General features: G+C 36.1%; 1 protein-coding gene across 1 annotated transcript in view; it reads right to left on the bottom strand.

Moving 5' to 3' along the window:
* Positions 1–21,501, bottom strand: part of BBS9 (Bardet-Biedl syndrome 9) — a 278,937-nt gene that overhangs the window by 240,464 nt on the left and 16,972 nt on the right. The window contains exons 6-9 of the mRNA XM_065752711.1: positions 6,885–7,059; positions 3,883–3,967; positions 1,933–2,116; positions 806–935 (exon numbers count right to left, since the gene is read on the bottom strand). Of these exons, the coding sequence (XP_065608783.1) occupies positions 806–935; positions 1,933–2,116; positions 3,883–3,967; positions 6,885–7,059 (574 nt within the window). The remainder of the gene's footprint in view (positions 1–805; positions 936–1,932; positions 2,117–3,882; positions 3,968–6,884; positions 7,060–21,501) is intronic.

The raw sequence follows: 21,501 nt of genomic DNA, 5'->3' as shown, positions 1-21,501 counted from the left end.
AAAATAGTGATTAAGTAAGCATTCAAAAATCTATAGTATGTTGTCATAACAGCCATAAGCTTGATTGGCACGAGAAGAAAAGGACACTATTACGGCATTTCCTAATGATTGCAAACAACAAGAAGCCAGCACCATAAATGATTCTAGTACATTCACTACAGTATAGGCATAAGTTGGATCATAAAAGCACTAGCAGAACTTTTCTATAGTTTGCTTCTCATTTCATTGACAAATTTGGCACAAGTAATAAACACTAGCATAATTTCTCTGTATTTCATCCTGCATCTGACAGGTTTTTTTTTCCTGTCCTGTCCATTTTAAGTACATTTTACAAAAAAATTTATCTGTTGCAGTACAATTCTGAGCATTTTAACCAGTTACTTAAACTAATTTCCATAGTTTAATGTTGGAGTTGAGCAATCTGTTTCAACAAATCATGGGAGTTCATACACTCTTAAACATTTAATGAAGAATAGATTTTCAGTGAGCATCCTTAGCACTGTGTCTCAGGGAAGGATCTTACGAGATGCTAAAGCTTAATCTTTCATTTATTTAAAGAAGAAACTACTTCTTCATTAGAAGTATGAAAGACCAATTTCCACTTTTACTCATGAAAATTGAAGTCTAAAGCACAGTACAGAGATTCTAGTGGGTCCACTATGAAATTAATATTTTACACAACAAATTTTGAATTTTCATTTTAGAAGTCACCTTATTTATTACACGACTCAGAAATACTTGTTAGAATCTACAAGCAAATGTCACTACTAAAAATGAAACTGGAAAAGTACTTCAAGGAACTTACTGTAATTTGGCTACTTTTACTGATACAGGAACATGGGGAAGCTGAGTGGCCCATTTCAGTGTAATGTCTTGATAAACATACAGCATTTTACTATGGTTTCCAACCAGAGTGTTTATTGTTCCTTCTTTCACTGTTAGAAATATAAAAACAGTTTAAAAATTAAATCTATTATCATAAGCTATTACTTTTTCTTTGGAGGTACATACTATCCAGCTATTTATTCATTTATTTCCTTTGATAACATTACTTGTTTTATATACATTTACAGAATTTTAAAATCTTTGAATTGACAATAACCAAGGATGCATGTTATTAATAATGTAATATCAGTTCAAATCATATACAACACATGCACCAAAACTTCTCAAGGTTCTAGCCAATTATGTTTTATAACTTAAGATATGAATAACAAAGACTCATCATAATTATCATGTTGGCATGCCAGGATAGGCATGACAAAATACACGTGTTTAAATTATATCAGTTACTTATACTTGCCATTAATTCACTGACCTGTGAACTCTGATTAAGAATTTATACACTTATATGTTTTATTTATAACTTAAATCAGAAAGCATACAAATTATGTGAAGATTATTATGATCATATTTACAAAGTTTAAAATAAGATTCTAAAGAAGGCACAGTGTCAAAAATTTATCAAATAAGTTTCATCTCTCAAAAATAAACTTTTTTAATATTTGATTTCTTAAAGCAAGTATATTACATTGCGCAGAACCATTTTGGAACCACTACAGAACTTAAAAGTATTAAGAATGTATTAACCTATTCTATATTAATGTTTGAAAAACTTCCAGTGAATAACAGAAGACTTTCAAACATTAATCTCTCATTCTTCCGTGTTTGGTGTCCCAGTAACCTGGGCAAACTAGCTCAAGCACTAGACTAGATATTTGATGATGAGAAAATAGCCATTTAGATTCTGAAAGTCATGATACTTCAGATTAAACAATATTAGAAGATAAATCTGAGAAGGCAGCTCTGATTTGTAGTTTTTCTACAATCTATAGCATATTTAGAAAAATATATCATCAACGGGGAAAAAAAAGACGAGCAACAAATCAGTAATAAAGCTAAAGGTTTCAAGTTGAATTTTCTTTTACAAACCTGAACAATATGGAATAAAGCAACTTGGACTGTAATCAAGCTTTTTCATGAAGCGAATCTGTCCATTATCCTTAAGGCAGAAGAGGTTTCTTTCACCAAGTACAAAAACAGAAGAAACTGCCTGATTAAAGGACACAATACATATATCCAGTGCTTGTTCTCCAATGTTCAGAACCCAATCCACCTTTAAAAAAGAAAAAAATACACACTGTAGAGATCAGTTGACAATTGCACATTTAAAGGAATCTCAAAAATATGCAGAGAACTGAGCTCAGAATTCACCAAGGTACGTAAGTATCGGTAGCATAAGTAGAAAAGAAAAAATCAAAGTGTTTTTTCGGAAGGAGAAAATATTACTTATCTACTTGTTGATCTGGAAGGCAGTTGTGATTTTCTCAATTGTGGATAAAGCAGAAAAGACAATAGCAACATTTTGAAAGTATCATTAATTAATGGCTATGCAATAAACTTTATTAGTATATTTAACTAAATGTTAAGATACAGTGTAAAGCACTTTCATCTTCAGTGAGATGTGTAAGTATTAAATTCTCCAAAAGCAGAGCAATAAAATCATTTAAATCTGACACAGTATGTGTCCTTAGGGTAATGTTAGGGAGGAAAGATGATAACCTATTCTACCAACGTATAATTGGTAGACAAAATTTATAGTGCTATAGCCCACGTACATAATTGCATTCAATAACATACAGCCTTTAATCTGAAGAACAGTTCTGTGTATGAAAGCTTCTCCACTTTTCAAACTACATGCATTGCTACAATAAAGAATATTCTGAAATCGTTTCTTACCTATATCCTTACATGTTCAAGCAATATTACTGCTTATTGATAGCTTTCATTAGTTTGTCATTTCAGTTCCTTTGGGAAACTTTAACTCACACATGCAAAAATTGCTTTTGACATTGCCAAGCTGGTTAAATGAATTCAGAATTTCTGAAATCAAAAGCCATTCAACTGTCATCACTTCCAAAATTAATATCGTCAATCTTTTTGCTTAAGACCAGAGTGTGTTAGTAAACGTAACAGCATACCTCATATACAAAACTGGAAGTGTCACCTTCAAAGGAAAATATTACCTTTGTCTCTATGTATGTTTCTTTCTCAATTCATAATTTAAAATTTGTTTACAGCATGTTTGAGGAAACTTCTAAATTTCTTATTAAAAATTATGTCTTCTCCTAATTCAAAGGATAGGATTATGGTTGATTTGCACAGTGTGAAGAAATTCTACTACTAACAAATGTAAGGAAAAAGTTCTCCCTATATTTTCGTGTCATACCTGAAATAAGCTAAATCTGGCATTTTACATAGTACTGTGAGTGGACAATCAGTTCTAACAAAGGACCAGAGACTCAAACTCTCCTCCTCTCAACAACAGGTAGCTCAACTACTAAACAATTTATGAGCTACAAGTCCCTCTTGAAGATCACTGACTTAACAGGTTTTTGAAAAAGAGTCCAGGATACTGTCTATTTATGGAAACATTTTTCAGTGTTGAATTTTCTGTAAAAGTACAAAGGACTCCCCAGGTACAACTAAATTAATTTCATAAGCTGTTTATTTACTTAGAAATACCCTCCAAGTTAAAAAACATGAGCAATATTTCAGGTTCATCTATTTTACTACAGATTAGATTCTGCATTAGAAAAACAAAGACTGTTCTTAGAAATAGCTGTTTACAGTATACAGGTTTGATTCTTGTTTGTTTTTTTTTTGTTCTTGCTTTTCCCAGCAAGTATTGAGGCCCAATCTGAAACAAGTAAGGATAAGGAAATCCTAATAAAAATGTACAGAAGACTTTCCATTGCCTTTTAACAGCAACTGGAAAGGATCCTTTGTCATCAGATAATGTTTCCATTCATTACTTAGTATTGGTCTTTTTCAGATGCTTGCAAGACATCATATAGGTTATATAAAATAAACATCTTTTACCACAAGTTTTTTTCCAGAGCTAAGTTTTTGTTGTGCTGTTTCTCGTCTTCCATCAGCATCTGTTGCAAATGCCAGCACTTGGTATCTGTTATAAGAAGTTTAAAAAATAATAATAATAATACAATAAAATACAATGTCTTCGTAGTTAAAACCTTACGTTAAGAAAAAATAAAATAGAATTATCATATTATGAGTATACATATGCAGCAAAAGCAGAAACTAAAAGTGATTGTCAGAAAGCCTACAGCAGCACAGCCATAATCAAAATTAAGATAATAATTATTATTAAAATAAATACTGCTGTAGAATCTGAAATAGGTGTAAGGCAGAATTTAGAACAAGGGTTCTACTCAGGTCTTCTCTGATGTTAATGTAATTCAACAGTTAACCATATTAAATGATGGAAATATCTTACAAAAAAAAAACATGCAATAAGTCAGAATTTTAAGTTTGCAAAATTAATATAGCAATTAAAAAAATTCCCCCTCCCCCACATAAACTTTAAAATAAACTATCATATTCAGGGACACTACCCAGATGTGCAGAGATGGGATCAGGAAAGCTAAGGTGTAGTTAGGACTGTACTCAGTGAGAGATATGAAAAATAGCCTGACAGCCAGGCTTCTCACATCTCTCAAATCCATGAACCTCACACATCCCTGAACCTTTATGAGAGGACTGGGGAAGCAAAATTCCCTGCGCTGCTAAGAGAAGAACAAGTGCAGGACCACCTCATGATGCTGAATGTGCACAAGTGGACAGACAACTTGCAGCCCAGGGTTCTGAAGAGAACGGACTGATGTGGTTGCAGAGCCACTCATAATCGTATTTGAAAAGTCATTCTATTAACTTATAATACCCTTATTTGCAGTACATCTATCCTTTCCCATATTATTAGCACAATGTCTGTAATGTGTTCACACAATATCTAGAATCTGAAAATGTCTTACTAAGTTGTAGCAGAATAATTAAAAGTTAGTATTCCTTGAGAAATTCAATTCAAGTGATAACATAGAATAATATATGATAATAAATATTATGTTAGATTAACATTTCCTTCCTGGATTAGATCCCTAAGGTAGAATTTGTAAATAAAAATTAAAAAGTGGTATTTGTGGTTTTTTATATATTTATTTCAGCACACCTTTACCCTTTCACACCATGAGCAAGACCACTTCTGATAAAAGAAAATCAGAAAAAAGTCATTTTCATTTCAGAGAGAGAATAAAGTTTAAAGATACAATGTTTCCATGTATTTCCAGGAAGTTACACTTCACAACTATTAATTCCCTTCTAAACCAAGTGCTAGAATGGTACTTTAAATGCCCTACATTACGTTTGTAGCAAATACACATCCCAGTGCAGGTTATGAATAACGATAATTGAGGTCAGAATGAAAATAAAAAAACAAAAGAAAGAAAATGGCCATCATCGGTAACAAAGATTGGGCATTACACTTTTGGCCTCTCCCATTACTAGGAGCAAAATAACCTAAGCTCAGGAAAAAGATTTGTGACAACTGTATTCAAACATTTTCAGAAAAGTTTTCAGAAAATAAAGAATTTTTTTTCCCTGCATTCATTATAACATTCTTTCACAGAGACATTTAAGGTGGATGCACAGCAACACTTCTGGTTCTACTCTACGTTTTTCAGTATAATCTATTGTTGCAGCTACACAGAAAAAGATGTGAAGATTAAATAAAGCAAACTCTATTAAGACTGAGGGAAGAGTTGTTGAAAGACTCATTTTAGGAAGACAGCAATGAGAGCTCAGTGTTTTGAGTGCTTCCCAAGCAAACTCAATATATTTATCAGAGACTCAGAAGCCTCAAACATCTAAAGAACAAATACAACTCCAAGCTAAAGCTAATTAATTTCACTCAGTTACGCTTTTGACACCATATATGAAATTATTTTAGGATACAAGTTAATGATGCACAAGCTACATAAGTCAACAACGAGGTAGATTGAATACTATTTGAACTGAAAGGTTCAGAAGGCTGTGATCAGTGGCATTTTCTGATAAGGCAGAGCTGTTATTTTTAGTTATGATCAAGAAGGCAGGCAGTGTTTCATTTTAATATAGAATATTCTTCAAAAGCTAAAGTAGAGGAAATATATCTTCACAGTACAGAAATGTGCAGTGTATTTGCATGAAAAAATTAGTGGTAGGAAGATGACAATAATAACTGATCAGTATTGTTAATCAAGATAACAGGGCTACAATATTTGTTTGGCAGGAACATTATCTGCAAGCTCCTAAATTTCACAGTATCTCTTGTTCTGCATATTTTAAGACTACAAAGCAATCTGTCTTTCAAAATACATTTAAATATTTACTAACAGTAGTAGTGTTGATAACCATTTGCACTAACCAGACAGTTCAGAATTTGACAAGCAATATACCTTCTGCCCTAACCTTTTCCATATTTATTTATTGTTACTTCTTGCACTTCAGCATCATCCTTGTATTTCAGGACATTTATTCTTATTGTTCGGGTATTTGATTATAGAAACATCGTCTCCAGTATCATCATCTGAGGAACGTCACTCATGTAAGGCTGTTAGCCTGAATCACCAACAACTACTCTGGAAGTCTGACAGTCTAATTTCTGTCTCCTATATGCTTCCTTTTATCATCTGAACTGAAACAGATTCTACCTGTTCAGTCAAGCTGATTTCTGCTACTCCTCATTTTCTCGAACATTGAACTGAATTGTTCTTGGTCTTTGAAAAGGTTATCCATGAAGATACAATAGCCCTCCTGTGCACTTTCACCCTTCAGAACAGCCTGCACTTGCAGGACAGCATGGCGAGCCTTCAATAAGCTAACTAACTTAGTACTTATAGAATTAAAATAAAGTAACTACAAATTTCACAGGAAACAGTTTGCTTTTTTTCAGCAAAGGCAATAAAAATTAGATGTGGTTACTTTTATTTGCTTACAATACTATATAACAGCACCAAAATACACAATAACTACTGAATATGCACACATACTTGTAACTCTCAACTTGCCGAGAGGAAGAAACTGTAATGAAAGAATCTGTCCGAGAGCTGTAAGTCAAGGGACCAGGCAGAAGAAAACCAGGTAAAAAGCGGCCAAAAGCATAGCTTTCCTGTTCAAATAACATTAGCATCCCATCCATAGACTGTATACATATCAAATCTCGACCTAAGAAAGAAGAGCAAAGGGAAGAAATGCACAGGAAAAAAAAAAAAAACGTTAACTATATGGTTTTATATTTCACAATTGTTATAAGTTAAAGTTGTATGTACACTAATAGAATTATAATTCTCATAAGTGTTTACTTTATAAGAATACTAAATATTCCAACTTCAACATACTTCTTGCTTACTATAAAGAACAAACAGCATAAAATCAAATGCAGATAATTACATGTATTTTATATCATTCCGAATATATTAAGAATAATGTTAGATTATTTCATTTTAAAGCAAAATTCCTGACGTTATAACTATTACAATTGCAGTTTCAAGAAATGTTTCAATACTCCTAGGGGGAAAAAAAGCCACTATACATTACAAGCAGTCATAACGACCGGGGATTAAAACTAAATAACCTATTCTACTCTTTCAAGAGTAGTTAAACAACATAACAAGAATTCTTATAAACATATATTGCTGTTAAAAATAGCACTATGGCAATGTTTTCCACACCCTGCATTCATGTCTTCTGTCTTCAAGGAACAAAGAAACAAACAGATTCACTTCATTTGTTGCAAACAGTACTAAGACCAGAAAAAAGGTCAGCTTGGAGTAAATGACTTCAAGCCATTATTTAATAGCCTGAAGATATGACTTGATATGTCTCTAAAACACCAAGCTAAATGCAAAGCTTCATTCTGACACACTGAGGTAAGAGGCTGATTAAGAGTTTTGCATTTCATATGTCAGTGCAATGATTCAAACAAACAATGTTTTCCATGTATTTGAAGAAAAAGCCATATCATTAAATCTAATAGCTTGGAACAGTTAATGGAAATATCTGTCGTGAATTCAAAGACAAGCCCCTCTCTGGCAAACATAACACAAAACATCGTCATTCAACATAATTCTATTTATCTGCATAAAAATACTCCACTGTAAGAGCTCTAGGATGTGTGGGGAACTTGAAAAAAAAAAAAATTCTTTCTTCAAAGTCCATCCGCAGTCTCTTAAGACTATTCTCCAACACAGAAAGATGAATTAAAACAAAAACAGAATAAAAACTCTTCCTTATACTTAGATAATGAAGGTTAGCATAAATGTCAAGAAGATTATATTTGATACTTGACAAAACAATGCGTAAAATACAATGGAAAGTATTGTTCATCTCTACTGTGATTCTCCAAAGAAATTAAGTATTTGAAAATAAGTAATAGTGTACTTCAGTCAGCAGTGTGTCATGTTACTTGCACTTGATTAAAGCAAATAGAATTCAGTTCAGAGTAACAACATAGATCTTATCCACTTGCCCTGCCAACCCTTCAACCCTCCCACCACATCCCTTCAGATTTTCTCATAATCTAAAAATCAAATTCCCCCATTTGTTTTTCCAAATTCTGCACATAATTCACTGATGTTCTACCAAACCTGTTGCAAATATCAAGCATGAGCAAGAAAATACATTTGAAAAATGTAATTCATTTTATTCACCTTGCAGACGCTAAATTCAAACCATTCACTAGTGAAAATACTTCAATTCTTCCCATCAAGATTTATAGACAGAAGAAGAAAAGAAGTGTAGTACCAGAAAGGAATGTGATGGCATTTCAACCACGTAACCACAATGCCTGTTTTTTTACCTTACATTCTACACGTGCCTTTTCTGAAAATCTTACGGATCATTCTTATTCAAGAGTTTTGTTGGTTTTGTTTGCCTGAAAACAAGTACTGCACGTGTGCATATGTATATATATAGATAGATAGATCCAAAAGTAATGCCTCCTATTTATTTCCATGGAAACTACAACAGATACAAAGAGCACAATAACACTATTTGATAAAGCTAACCCTCAGCTACAAAAACAAACCTTTTTTTCAACATAGACACCACCATTAGCTATGCACTTTTCCAGTGAAGAACAGCAGATTGCACACCATGACCGTAAAAATCTGCTCCAGAGGAGTGACCCCGTGTTTCACAGTTGCTATGACCACGCCATTGCCCACGCAGTCCAGAAGTCAGAAGGTATAAAATCCAGACTATACAGTGGATGTGATAGTACAGTCCAAGCAAGACTGGCAATGCATTCCACAGGCTTCAAATAGGGATGAGGTCTGGTGTTATCATAGCATAATAAAGGCAGGAAAAGACCTCTGAGATAATCTAGTCCAACCATCCACTGTCACGCTCCAATATAAAGGAGGGAGACGAGTCATGGAGGTTATCCTGCCGACTACGCCATTAGAAATGTCACGCTCCAATATAAAGGAGGGCGACGAAGGTTCTTTGATTATGTATATACCCAGCGTGAGACTAAGAAACAACAGTTCAAATGTTGGTCCGACCAGTTTATTACCACTATAAACCAGGGAGATGGGGAAGGGAAGGCGAGCGATAGGAAAGAAGCAAGGATTTGTACAACGCGGGGAAAGTCACCAGCCAGGATCCAAGGGGTGGTCCGGTTGCAAGCAGCTCCGACGGTCCGAGGCAGAAGAGCAGGGGCGGCAGAAGCGGGGAGAACAGCAGCAGCGACGGGCAGCCCTGAGCAGCAAGCAGCTGTCCTGGAGAAGCGGCACCGGGTCAGCACAGGAGTAGCGGCATAGGGAAAGTCCAGGAACAACATCAGTCAACACCGGAGAAGCAGCCAACAGTGATCAGCTCGTGAGGGTTCAGATGGTAGAACACCTCGAAGGAGCGGCGAGGTCCAGGAGAAAGCAGCATCTCAGGCAGCAGGCCCAGGAGGGAGTTCAGCAGCAGGGATCAGCTCATGAGGCTTCCGATGGAAGAACACCAACACAGCAACACCAACAAAACCACGACAATCTCATGGTGGTCGATCACTCTTTTATCCTTCATTTCTCTTGCCTACGCGGCAAATCCCGTGCTAGCCTGCCAGGCAAGCTTCTCCTGAGATGGCTATCTCCCCACAGAGATGAGTACCACACAAAAGAGTGCTAAGCGGCCACTGAGCTGCAGCTTATCTCTCTTTCGTTGCCCAAGGACATGCCCATCTGCTTGTCCCTTAGACAAAGGATTTCACAATCCTTTCCCCAGGACTAGCTTGGACATGTTTGGACATGTTCATCAGCAAACTTTGAGGCAATGATATAAAATATTAGTCTCTTACATCCACCTACCACCACTGTTGCCCACGTGTACTAAGAATGATAAGATGGCCTGTATTTTTTTTTTTTGCTGCAACTTTATCAATTCTATTCTGTCTAATAAATTGTTTTCATTTTCTTTCATTTCCCTATTGTACTGTAGTTAAGAAACAGATTAAAGGAGCAACAAGAAATTTTGAATAGATAACAGGTCGTTTAATTAACAGTCATGGTTTTATAATTTTTGTTATATTATTGGTATTCCACATCATAACATCATGTAGTGTATTGAGAGTTAAAGAGTTAATGCTCTAGCTGCACGCATCATCGATTGTTACGGATATGCCTGTCTCAGAGGAGAACTACATTCCCCAAAGGACTTCGCGATGCTTTGCGTTCTTACGTGTTTATGCTCAGAGGGAAAGATAAAAACCGTCTGCGGTCACGGGACGCTCTCTTTCCTTTGGGATGGACTCAGCAGTGGGTGCTCGCTGCCGTCCGCCTTCAGTGTTAGCATAAGGCCTTCGGTTTATCGGATACTCTCTCTTACTCATTTTATTTATTAGCTTTAATTCCAATTATATTGCATTATATTGTGTTACTTTGCTTTCCGATATCTTATTTAGTAAATTAGGTTTCCTCCTCAGATCGTTGCTGCTGTTTTGTTTCTAGGCCCATCTCCCTTTTCCCCTTCCCTGGGGCATGGGTCTATGGGTCCCCCGCACCAACTGTCATGGAACCAGCCCATAAATCATTGACATTAACCAGTTATGTAGTTTATACCACATTGTTCTCACAGAAGCCACAAAATGGTAAACACCTCTGCCTAGGTAATGCCCAATTCAGCTTCCTTTCATGGATAGTAACAGTTCTGGAAGGGTTGGTAATTATTAAATTCCTCAAACAAAATCTTACTTCCTCAAACAAATACTAACTGTTTTGTATTAAATCCTCACTCAGAGTCTGATGGGAGAATTCCAAGAAATAGAGAGGAATATATGCAAGAACAAGATATCATGTTGCAAGAGAAAAGTTGTGTTCTTCTCTAGCCTGACTCTGGAAGTTTCAACCTTCAGCTTAGACAGTATCATGATGTAGTGGACAGAGTTGATGGTTCGTGAGGCCTTAGGAAATCCAGAAGATACACAACTTTCCTATCCCAAAAGACAGTGCACATCACTTTACCTGCTGAAGGCTGCATCTTGAACTTCTTCAATAGGGAATTTGTATATTGCCACTCCATGGACTGCAGTTTTGTCTCCAGCTTGTTATGGTGACACCACTGTCACCATTAGTAATGTTGTGACCCAAGAAACTGTCACCTGAAGCGTTAGTTCCATTGGTCCAGACAAACTTAAATATGGTATTCCTTTCCGTTCCTCTGTGAGCATTTTTTGGAGCCTCCTGGTGCAAATTTTGCCATATTCCAATGCTGCCAGCACACTGAAGCTGACACTTAGCTCCATACGCAGTTGCTTCAATACAATGACTGAGTCTTAAAGTTCAATTGAAACATTTTGAAGTTTTTCATTGTTTTTTTTTTTTCCCCTCAAGTTTCCAAAATACAAGAGGAAACATTTACCATTTACCACTGTTTGTAGATTAAAGTCCTACATCCTTCTAGGAAGTACAAACTCTTTACTTCTGTTAACAGCATAAACGCAGTGAAGAAATGTTTCCTGTGGCTAAAAGCAAGCATTTTAAGAGCATTTTTGGGTGTGACATATAGATCTTTAGAAGCATTTTCTGAACAGAACAATTGTTTTAAAGCTATTGTTTTCCTAGGGTTTTCGACACAGACCTTCTAAGCTACGTATCAGGGTCAATGGCTTTTGTTCAGCCTTAGAATTAATTCTTTATTAAATTAGAAGCATAGTTCATACACATGTGCATTAGACATGATTACATACACACAGCTAGTATGTTTCTACTGAAATTGGCATAAAGCACCTTTATTAAAATATTTAAGAATCATTTCCCCTCTAAAGTTGTACTCACAGGAAAGATTCCAAAAGTGCTTAATTTATAACTTGTAGCTGACATTCTGCAGCTGAAATATATGGTATTCAAGAGGTTAAAGCAACTACTGATCATAGAAAGAACATTTGGTTTGCTGCTTATAGAGCCTCTGAAGTAGTAGCCAAAAACACTGCAATGCTTTTATTAACACAATTCAGAAATCAGCCAGTTAAAATATCTATAAATAAATACCTTACATAAGTTTCAATTAAAACAACGCAAAATGCATGTGCAAAGTTGAAAATCATTTAACATTCAGGTTCCAACAATTCTGAATGCCCTCTGTGCCACGCTAACAGCTGACACTACCAACCATTATTAGTGTAAATTTCAAAAAAGTGTATTTGTAAGAGAACTGTAGCAACTATACAACTTCAGAGTGCGTCACCTGAGACGCACTACAAAACCAACCTAATACTCTAATACTAGAAGGAACCATCCTACTCACCACTGCCCTTCCAAGCCTTCAGCTCCCCTTGCTCAGAATATGTGGTTCACCCCCACTCCCAGGCCAGGTTGGTACCTACCTGAATGCTGTAAACTGATAGCAGGATGTCCTACAGAATTAATGTTTTTTGTTTAAACAAATTTTTTTCAGGCCAATAAATCAGCACCCCATACAAATACCTTCATTCAGGTTCAGCAAAAAGCCAGGCGTGACCTGGACAGTTGCAAGAATGATATGATTCAAGACTTTTGACACTCTCTCTCACAATGTCCTCGTAGGTAAGCTCAGGAACAGTAGGATAGATAGATGAGTGAACAGTGGATTAAGGAGTGGCTGGCTGGCAGAGCTCAGAGGGTTGTAATTAGTGGCTAAGAGCCTAGTTGTATGCCTGTAGCTAGCAGTGCTCTCCCCAGGGGTCATTTCTGTGTCTAGTCTCATCTAACATTTTCATCAATAACCTCAGTTAAGGGATAGATAGCATCCCACAGCAAGCTTGCAGACAGTACAAAGCTGGGAGGAATGGTTGACTCACCAGGAGGCTGAGTTGCCATTCACGGAAATGCAGACAGGATGGAAATTTGGGCAGAGAGGAACCTCATAAAGTTAAGCAAGGGCAAGTGTAGAGTCCTACACCCAGGGAAGAATAACCATACACATCAGTGAGTGGTGTGCAGTGCTGTGGGCTGTGCAGAAAGTGGGCAATGCCAAGGTGGCAGCTGGTGCTTGGTCAGGACAAGGGAGATTGGACTTAAACTGAAAGAGGAGCGGTTTAGGTTAGTTGTTAGGAACAAATTCTTCACTCAGAAATGGGAGTCCAGCTGAACAAGCTAGATCATAAGTCTCTGCAGCAATTAAGTCCAACAGCATCCCAGGCTACATCAGGAATGGCGTCACCAGCAGATCAAGGGAAGTAATCCTTTCCCTCTATTCAGCATCATATTGATGAAGGAAACACCCAGGGTACTGGCCCACTTTCCAGAAAGTTGTGAAAAGCATTAAAATAGCCACCAGGCTAGACAATCAAAGCTTCCTCAGCTCCTCTTCAAAGGACAGGCCTTCCTCCACCTTTTACTAGCTTTTTTGCCCTGCTCTGGACACTTTCAAGAACATTAACATCCTTTTTATATTGTGAAGCCCAGAACTGCACACAATATTCAAAGCAAGGAGGCTGCACCAACCAATGCAGAGGGAGGATCAACTGTTTTAACCAACTGCTTGTGCTGTGTTTAATATGTTCCAAAGTGTGGTTTGCCATCTTGGCTGTCAGGGCATACTGCTGGCTCACGATGAGCCCACTGGCACAAGCACTCCCAGATCCCTCCCTGCTGAGGTACCTTCCAGCCACTCATCTCCCAGTCTGTGTCTATATCTGGCATTGCTCATTTCCAGGTAGGGAACCTGGTATTTACCTTCATTCAGCTTCATACAATTAATGATTTTTCCCATGTGCCAATATATCTAGAACCCTCTACAAGGCCTCTGCAGAAGACTCAACTGCACCTCTCATTTCAGTACTATCAGCAAACTTGCTAAGGATACATTTCACTCCTGCACACAGATTATTGGTAAAAATATTAAACAGAACTGGCACTAGAAATGAGATCAAGGGCTTATGAGATTAAATGTCACTAGATTAAAATAAAAAAAACACAAAAATGAAATGTTTAATTGTGAGATTAAAATGAAAAAGGACATTCACTTGTAATGTAAATGCCTTTACTACTACAGAAATCTTGTATTATATTTTTCTTAACACAATTTCAGGTACTTCCAGTTATGTGCACAGCAGCAAGAAGGCTTCTAATCATAACTTTCTGTTTTATGAAGTTTAGATAAAATATGCAGTTTAGTTGTTAATTTCTATTCTTCTGATGACATTAAAAACCAAAGCACATTACATCAGATATTATAAGCTTTATGCAGCAGTGATAGTGGGCTGCCCAGTACAAAAAAGACAGGGATCTCCTGGAAAGAGTCCAGCAGAAGGCTACAAAGATGATAAAGGGTGTAGAACACCTCTTTTATGAGGAAAGGCTGAGAGACCTGGGTCTGTTCAGCCTTGGAAAAAAAGAAGACTCAGAGGGGATTTGATCCATATCTATAAATATCTAAGGAGCAGGAGGCAAAGGGACAAGGCTGGACTCTTATTAGCAGTGCGTGATGATAGGACAAGGGGAAATGGCCACAAACTGAAGCATAGGAAGTTTCACACAAATGTGCTGGGGATCTTCTTCACAGTGAGGGTGAAAGAACTGGAACAGGCTGCCCAGAGAGGTGGTGGAGTCTCCTTCTCTGGACACATTCCAGACCCACCTGGATGCCTACCTGGGCAACCTGGGCTAGGGAGCTGCTTTGGCAGGGGGGTTGGACTCTACGATCTCTAGATGTCCCTTCCATCCCCTACAATTCTGTGATAATCTAGCAGACACATGACACTTCTATAAACAAAATGAAAACACAGGTCAATAGAACTGCTACTGCTCAGGTAACAAGTAGTAATAGCTTCTGTTACTATGTACATTAAGGATATCTAACCTATTCTTACCAGTTTTATTGCATCATAAAAATAATGAATAGTAGAAATAAAAATACAGCATCTTCTTGCAATATTAAGTGATGTTATACCAGCGAATCATTATGAATGTTAAATAGGAATATTGTTCTAACTATACACATATAAATATCGCTGTTAGAATATCCTGTTTTAACAGTAGTGTTATGACAACATTATGACATAACATGACAAGTTCTTTAGTGGACTCCAATGATCGCTATGTGTATTATGGCACTGTACCATAGTGCCTGATGTCAAGCACTGAAAACTAAAAATAATTGACTATATGCTGTGCTTCCTTTAAGGGCACAGCAACACGTCTCAATACACCTACTACCCTGTTGACTGTATTTGTGTCGTTCCTACTCACAAATTTTTATATTTGTGTTTTAACCAAAAACCAAATTCCAATTACCTGAACTATTAAATGTAAACCATAATTAAAGAAAAATAAATCGTGCATGAAGTTTTATTTCCTGGCTTTTTATAGATCGTCTTATTTCCTTTGGCCATTTGTTTTTAAATGTGTAGCTAGTGAATAGGGTTTTTATATTTCACTTTAAGAAATGCCGTCTTCCAAAAACTCAGCCAGAAATGTCCATTTCAAAAAAAAGCTTATTGCAGCCCAGTTGGCTTTGCCAGTGACATATTTATAAAGAGAAAATATAACCCATGGTGCCTTCTGCAGATCAGATGGAATCACTTAGTACACACTACATAGTTCTAGCAGCATGTGCCTCAAGAGGAATGTCCTTCAGCCAGCAAGTGTTACTTTCAAGCAGGACTCCAGCTACTGTTGTTTTGTAGTTTTATTATTCTAGCATGATACGAATACATTTATATCACACTTGATTTTTCAAACCAGAATGTATTTTTAGAGCTAATTCAAAGCCAAAATGAGTGGCAGGTGGTTGCTCTTTCAAATAAGCTTCTAATTAAAGTTATTTTGGAGCTTAAGTTTTTGCATGTTAATGATTTCCTCTGCTCTAAGTCTCTCCTCTGGCACCAGATCATTTTCATAAAGTGTACATTATATAGTCACAAGGCCTGAGCACCATGTGAAAACATGCAGTGAAAACTACACCATCAAATGGGATAAATTAGAAATCAGAATAGGCATCCTAGAGCTACAAAGCCTAAGGATACATCAGCAGAGATAATTTTACCACCTTCAGTGGTATTCATAAACTTCCTTCCACACTAGGCTTTTGACTGAAGAGTCAATAAACATAAAATAAGAAGATAAATTGCCATTTGTAAAACCAAATCTTCAGTTTATGGACATGTTATACATGGGAAATGTTTTCTTAATTGAAGGAAATGTAAGTCTGCAGTACATTCACCAGTAAAGGGATGCATACAGACCGTACTCCCATACACTGGAACAGAGATCACTATCCTGACTTGACACAGGAAAAATACATTTCCATTTTCTTTCATCATTGAAACTTACATCTCTCTCCCCCCACAACTTCCCCTTCCCCCACAAAAAAAAACAAGAAAATTCCCACCATAGACAACAAAGTCTCCTCCAGTTCAAAACATGTCTGGAGAATTCAGCTTGCTTCTCAGCATAGCTCCTGAAACAAAGAAGTTTGGGGTCAACTGTGAGAACAGCACTTCACAAATTGCTTCCTACTAATGGAAAAAGCATTTGAAAATACTTCGGGCACTTCTTAAAACAACGTACACCTAGTAAAAGGCAAGCCTTCGGTTACTTCTCTAAGCCAAAGCAGGAAGCACATGCCAACGTACATGCAAAAGAAACACTAATGTACTAACTCGGTGGTCTGGTGGCTGCCCGCTACATTACTACAGAAGGGATTGACATTCAGGATTTCAGCTGCAAGCATTCATTCCAAACCAGAGGTTCTAAGAGCAATGCCAAGGCAGTGCAATGCCCTGAGTAGAAATACAGAGAAAAAGGAAAAATACCCTGCATCACTCAGTGATGATGTATGTGTCCAACCTAAAAATGCAAGGGTACATGTGTTCCTGCTGAGACTAACTTCCTTCCCACTGGAATTGAAAAAAAAAAAAAAACACACTCCATCAGGAAAGTAATAAAAACAGAAGCAGATGAGAACTTAAGAGAAACTAAAGGAAAAGAAACACTAAATCCCTATTCTAACCACGTTCATTTTGATTATTTTCTAATCCTTTCTACATATTAAGTGAAGTATGTTTGTAAGTCCCAGCACAAGAGATGCTCTCTCTGCAACAGCCTAGTCTATTAGAATACTTCCTGGTTAAGGCAAAGAGAAGTATGCAATCAGCAAAACTGCTATAAGAAATTATATAACGGTTGGATGTAGCAAAAAATTCCATGTTCTCCTTATCTAATTCTTCCATATTTCTGAATGTCATAAAGCATAGAAGTGAATTTGAGATGTAGTTCAGGATTCCCTTTACATTTCCTCCTAAGGCCAAATCAGTTAACTTGGACCTCACACAACCAACTCTTTAGAGACTTGTAATGCACTCCTTTATTCTTGATCTGACTTTTACCATAGAAAATGGCAGAGACAAGATGCACAGAAGCTACAACAATTGAATGATCCCTTTGAACCTCATATTGACCTGAGGTGGTGAAAGGATCCTAAGGAAAACATTAGTACAGTTCAAAGAAGCCCAGAAGACTGACATGCAATATTGACATCCAGAAGTGCTATAGATGCAACATCCAGCACACTAGTTTCTACTGAAAGAAACCTCATATTTGGCACTGTATATGAGATGGTGTTCTCCCCTATATAGATTCCAGTACTATTTTTTTTAACCTCATACTAAGTGGAAAAAACTTACTGCATTCAAGAACGCAGTGATGTTTCTAACTAACAAATAGTCTCATAAAAAAAATGTTGGGATAGTTGTGAAAGCAGCATCATAGAAAGCTGTTGAAAAACATAGATTAATTCAATAGCTAATTACAGCACATTGATAGTACAGATTGAGACTTGAGAAGAACATTAGCTGTGCACGGTAGAATGAACATATGCACAGATAAAGCCAGAATAATAAAGCCAGAATAATGAAGGTATGGTTAAATCCTACCTTTCTTAAAATTTACTTTCTCTTCTTAACTTAATGAACATAATTATTTTTCAAGCCCAGACAATTGCAGACATCTACTTTTATAACTCCAGATTCACAGAGGTGCTTTCCTATTGAAATAACAGGCTTTTTAAAAGGACAAAGGAGAAATGTTCGTCTGTGAACCCTTTCAAAGTCAAGCTGCCATCATCTGAACCTACAGACCTATCATACATTACATTTAACATCTTACTGATGTACAAATCTTTCTCAGAGAAATATGAAGACAAGTACTGTCGGCAGTTAGCCCTTTCAAATCAGTGGCCACCATTTGAACTTTTTTTTTTAAATGCAAATCAATATAAATTGACAGCAGGTCTTTCATTAAGTTCATAAAAGTTGAATATTGGCCATACTTCTCAATATCTTAGTCTTAGGTGCAAAATTTTCAGTAGGATCAGTAACTATCAGTAGGATCTTAAGTCAATAACATATAATAAATTCATCTTTAAAGTTTTATCTATGACACTGACACAGAATTAGAATGAACCAGAATAGCAGAATTGCAACAACAAAACTCAGTAACATTCCCCATCTTTTCCTCTTCTCCACTTCTATCCTCCCTGAAATAAGAAACTCACATTAATGTATTACTTTATTACTAACTTTGCAAATGTGTTCATAATTTTTTTGTTGTTGGGTTTGTTCGTTTTTTTATATTTGTTTTTAAAGCAGATGACATTTTCAAGTGTATTTTTATACAAATCACGTGTTTGCTTGTGGTAAACTATATGTGGCTTAACCCACCACCAGCTCAACACCACAGCCATTCGCATTGTATAGCACCTTGTCATATAGCTTCTGAGACCGTCAACTATGATTAACGTAAACTTAAAAGTCTCACCAAGTACAATTCCCATTTCCATTAAGGAGAAAACAAGGCAGCCTCATTACAAAAAAAAAGTATAGAAAGTTAAATCCAGCAGAATTTTTCAGTTCTACGGGTTCTTGAATTCCTGGTCACTTTGGTACATATTTTAGAAGTGCTGTTATTTTGTATATGCACAGCTAAGTTTCCCATCAGTCATAAACCTGTGTATCACAAGGACTAGAACAAGTTGTCACCATGAGGAGGCATATCCCATGACCAGAACCAGCTGGATAGTGTAAAATGAGAATTCTCTTTATGAATCTGAAACAGAACCATCTTGTTGCATTTCCACTGATTTCTAACTCCTCTTCCTAGTCTGTTCCCTGTCACTTTTGATGTAGGGAAACTGTATTCCTTTGTCTTACAGGGGTTTTTTTTGGTGCTTGGAAGATACACTCAGACCTACTCATCACTACCCAAAATATCCACTCCACTGAATGATCTAGTAGAGAGATTTCTAATTGGCTTCTGGGTACAAATCTTTCCAAACAGCCTCCAAAATGTCTTAAACTGCAATCAGCAGAAAGCATCATTGGCCTGTACAAGATGTGTTTCAGCTATTCTGCTATTTGGAGGGCAGGGAAACAACAGAGGGGGCAACTAACAAGAGTCTGGAGATCTTCCAAATAAACTTCTATCCGTTACATAGACTTATTCTTTCTGTAAAGAAATAGTCACAAATGAACATCAGAAAAATAAACAAAATCTGTGTATACACATTTCTGAAAGGTCTTTTGAGAAGATGAAAAGACTGAGTAGTTTGAAAATGAAACTGCATTCTTTTGGAGGAAAAAGTACAGGGCAGCAAATGAATCTGATATAGATGGATGTATCCACATGAAATGTTGGAAGATTAATAACAGTACATATGTAAATAATAAAGCTGTACATAAAATATTTGAAGTAACAGAAAATTCATCATGCCAAACTATTTGTTACACAGGATAATAATATATATTTTTTAAACTTTAGAGACAACATCTCTAAGCTTAAAGTAAAACATCTGATATGATCTCAGACAATTGTCTCACAGGAAACCAGAGAATGGCAAGCAATAGTACTGAGAAGAATCTGGGGATTAGAGTAGGAATGATGAATTAAATATGAGTCAACAATATGTCACCAAAGAGACAAATGAAAGATTGGGTCATTATTAATATACATGTGCTATTAAAAACATATGAGGTAATTACTGTTCTGCTTGGCACTAGATGATACTTGGCAGGAGAATAGCAGAAGCCATAACCCCACATCCAAAGATATGAAACATCTTATGCTACCAACACACAATGACTGTACACATTTGGGTACCATATTTTAACAAAAGAAATTATAACAAGCATAGTATGAAAACCTATACCTAAGTGGTCTTTCACTTACATATACAACTACTCTCAAGCTTACGTATTTGTACAGTTTTTATTTCATTTTTATTATAGTGCTCTGTTTAAATGAAAAACAGATTAAGTCAGTAATTTATAATTGAAGCAAAGTTCTGGCATACCAAAGTCAATAAGATCTTTTTTTAACTTCAATTACACTGCAAACTTACTCATTAGTGTTGGGCAAGGTGAAAGGAACAGGATGGTAAAAAAAAATCCAGTGAAATTTTTCCTTGATTATTTTCCCATTCACACATTTACTTTAGTGAAGTTCTAACTCTTTTTTTTTTGGAAAAAAAAAATTGCCACTAGCAGGCTTTAAGAGTTATGTGAGGAAGCATTTAGAAATACTGACCAGCAGATCTATTCCAAGAACAAAACTCATGAAGAACAAGACTCTTCCAAATAATCTCTTTATCCAGAAGCAATTTAAAAGAAAGGTAATACTTAAACACTCTGGTCCTCAAAAGAAGTAGCCAATAAATCAAAGTCCAAGATCATATTGTTGCTGTATTAAAACAGTCATAAGAATCATTTAACCTTACAGCATAAAACTCAGCTGATAATTTTTACTTTTTTTAAACTAACACCTAATAAAATTCATTCTTGCAGAATTGTGGAAAAGTTAAGCAAAGTCTACCCTTCTTATAAAGTTTCCTGTTACAAGGTCACATGGTTTACACATATGTTGTATTTTCTTATTAAATAAAAAATTCTTCCATATAGCACCCTCTTTGTTGTAATACTCAAACATACCTTGCCTCTAGGCCAGTAGTATAATAAAATTAATTCAAGACCATTTGCTGAGAAAAAAAAGATAAGTTAAATGTATTTTCACACTTTTTTCCCCCGCTTGTAACTTTCATGTCAGAGTTGTACTTCCTTTTTCACCTTCCCTTTGCTATTGTCTTATTATTTCCTTTTATTGGTACAGTATCCACTGAACAACTTTAAACAAATTTGACCAATCCTGGAAG

Source organism: Cyrtonyx montezumae, unplaced genomic scaffold (assembly GCF_038088225.1).
Source record: "Cyrtonyx montezumae isolate F1298 unplaced genomic scaffold, pur_monq_1.0 scaffold_8, whole genome shotgun sequence".
NCBI lineage: Eukaryota > Metazoa > Chordata > Aves > Galliformes > Odontophoridae > Cyrtonyx > Cyrtonyx montezumae.
This window is presented reverse-complemented; position numbering and strand designations above follow the sequence as displayed.